Source organism: Cebus imitator, unplaced genomic scaffold (genome assembly GCF_001604975.1).
Source record: "Cebus imitator isolate Cc_AM_T3 unplaced genomic scaffold, Cebus_imitator-1.0 Scaffold415, whole genome shotgun sequence".
Taxonomy (NCBI): domain Eukaryota; kingdom Metazoa; phylum Chordata; class Mammalia; order Primates; family Cebidae; genus Cebus; species Cebus imitator.
Genome location: NW_016107730.1, coordinates 496,645 through 499,586, shown reverse-complemented (window position 1 = coordinate 499,586; position 2,942 = coordinate 496,645). Strand labels below are relative to the sequence as shown.

At 48.0% G+C, this 2,942-nt stretch overlaps 1 protein-coding gene across 7 annotated transcripts in view; it reads right to left on the bottom strand.

The window, feature by feature from the left end:
* The window catches only part of EZH1 (enhancer of zeste 1 polycomb repressive complex 2 subunit), a 40,607-nt gene that overhangs the window by 10,366 nt on the left and 27,299 nt on the right, over positions 1-2,942 (bottom strand). For all 7 annotated transcript variants that reach the window (XM_017509387.2, XM_037731686.1, XM_037731683.1 and 4 more), the window contains one exon: positions 2,245-2,441. In XM_017509387.2, coding sequence (XP_017364876.1) covers positions 2,245-2,441 — 197 coding nt within the window. The remainder of the gene's footprint in view (positions 1-2,244; positions 2,442-2,942) is intronic.

Below are 2,942 nucleotides of genomic sequence, written 5' to 3'. Positions count from 1 at the left end.
ACCCAGGCTGGAGTGCAGTGGCATGATCTTGGCTCACTGTAACCTCCACCTCCCCAGTTCAAGTGATTCTCCTGCCTCAGCCTCCTGAGTAGCTGGGATTACAGGCACCTGCCATCACACCCAGCTAATTTTTGTATTTTTAGTACAGACAGGGTTTCACCATATTGGCCAGGCTGGTCTCGAACTCCTGACCTTGTGATCTACCTGTCTTAGCCTCTCAAAGTGCTGGGATTAGAGGCGTGAGCCATCGCATCTGGGCTGTGTTTATTCTCTTAAAGCACCGCTTTTTAGTTTTTCCTTTTCCTTATTGGCTATTGGCCCTTTAACGGCAAGGGGAGGGAGGTCTGTGAAAACTAAATAGTCTCAGGAAAATACAGAGAATAATGTTTTTGCATATAAATCCATAGATGGTCACATTGAGAACCTGTGACTCAGGGAAATAGGTATGAGCTCCAAAATGAAAGCAAAGGGTACTTTAGCTCATGATTCTTTTTTTTTTTTTTTTTTTATTTTTTCTTTTTTAGAGAGAGGGTCTCACTCCGCCGGCCAGGCTGGAGTGCAGTGGTGCCATCATAGCTCACTGCAGTGTAGAACTCCTGGGCTCAAGCCATCTTCCCACCTCAGCCTCTGAGTACTAGGACTACAGGTGCATGGCTTTTTTTTTTTTGTAGAGATGGGGTCTCACTTTGTTGCCCACGCTGGTCCTGAAATCCCGGCTTCAAATGATCCTTCCACCATGGCCTCCCAAAGCACTGGAATTACAGGTGTGAGCCACCTCATCCAGTCCATGGTTCTATTAATTGTTCTCAGTACAGGAAGCATGAAGAAGAGGCCACAGAGTCTCCTCCAGAAGCTAGGAAGCCAAAGGATTGGGGTTCCTTTCCTGTTGGACATGCTGGCCCTGACACCTGTCTTCCTGTCCCTGTTCTTCAGTCTGTCTTCTCACTGTAGTCTTTTTCTGTCTCCAGAGCATCAGTGGCTGCTGCCAACTGTGTTTCTTGTGATGGTATGAGTGAGAAGGGGGAGGTCCAGGCCCAGCTACTAGGGGTGATAATTAGAAAATCTAGTGATGGGCAAAATCTAGTGGTGGCTACACCTGTAATCCCAGCACTTTGGAAGGCTGTGGCAGGTAGATGGCTTGAACCTGAGAGTTCAAGATCAGCCTGGGCAACATGGTGAAACCCCCATCTCTACAAAAAATTTAAAAATTACCTGGGTTTGGGAGGCCAAGGCGGGTGGATCACTTGAAGTCAGGAGTTCAAGACCAGCCTGGCCAACATGGTGAAACCTCATCTCTACTAACAATAAAAAATTAAAAAATGGCTGGGCACAGTTGCTCATGCCTGTAATCCCAGCACTTTGGGAGGCCGAGGCGGGCAGATCACCTGGGGTCAGGAGTTCAAGACCAACCTGGCAAACATGGTGAAACCCCATCTCTACTAAAATACAAAGTTAGCCAGGCATGCTAGTGCATGCCTGTAATCCCATAATCCCAGCTACTTGAGAGGCTAAGGAGGCTAAGGCAGGAGAATCACTTGAACCCAGGAGATGGAGGTTGCAGTAAGCCAAGATTGTGCCACTGCACTCCAGCCTGGGCAACACAGAGAGACTCTGTCTAAAAAAAAAAAAAAAAAAAATTAGGCAGGTGTAGTGGCCTGCATCTGTAGTTCCTGTTACTTAGGAGGATGAGGTGAGTAGATTGATTGAGCCCAGGAGGCAGAAGTTGCAGTGAACTATGATCATCCCACTGCACTCCAGCCTGGGCGATCGAGTGAAACCCTGTCTCAAAGACATAATAAAGATAATCTAGTGATAGAAAATATGGAGAATAAACAACTGAGTGAGCTGGCGGAGTGGTGGAGGGAGCAGCAGCTGCAGCAGCAGGAGTGTGCTCACTAATAAGAGCCACAGTAAGACCTGGGAGTCCCTTCTAAAAAAGGGGTAGACATTTAGAAAGGAAGTCAGAGCCAAAAGAAGAAGCAAAAGAGTTGTAGGACCCAGAAGCATTAGAGGCTAGGCAGAAATGAGCATTCAGCAAGGAGGAGAGTCCCTAAGTACCATTAGGCCTGGTACTTGCAGAAGGGCCATGTTTGGGAAACTTACTTCACGGCCCAGAAACACAGGTTCATCCAGGACTGAACTTAAGACAAGTTCTCTCCAGACACACAGCCTGATAAGACAGCAAAGGGCTGGAAAGAGCAACGCATGAAAGGACCCGTTTGTTCTGCTGCTTTCAGACAGTACCTGCTTGCACGTCTTAGTCCCCAGGAGCCTGGCTATTGAACAGAAGTTGTTGAAGTAGGTGCCATGGAAGACTCGAAAAAGAGACTCTTCAGCCCCAGTCCATTCCACAGGCTCCGAGGGCGCTTCCACTACACAGAGCTGAGGTGGGGCTGGACTAGCCTTCTGTTTTGTGGGGGTCTGACAGCGAGAGTTAGCCTCTGAGAGGGGAAGAAATAACAATCAGAAGAAGGTAGAAAGCAGTTGTCATTAATAGTTTGTCACAAACTTGGAAGTACTTAATTCTACTTTAAAAGGTAGAATAGTTAGGAATGAAAATATTCCCCATCTTTAGGCCAGGCACAGTGGCTCACGCCTGTAATCCCTGCATTTTGGGAGGCCAAGGTGGATGGTTGTTTGAGCTCAGGAGTTCAAGACCAGCCTGGGCAACATGGTAAAACCCCGTCTCTACTAAAAATGCAAAAACTAGCCAGGTGGGGTGGCTCATGCCTGTAATCCCAGCACTTTAGGAAGCCAAGGCAGGCGGATCACCTGAGGTCAAGAGTTTAAGACCAGCCTGGCCAACATGGTGAAACTCCGTCTCTACTAAAAATACAAAAATTAGCCAGGTGTGGTGGTGGGTGCCTGTAATCCCAGCTACCTGGGAGGCTGAGGCAGGAAAATCACTTGAACCCAGGAGGCAGAGGTTGCAGTGAGCCAAG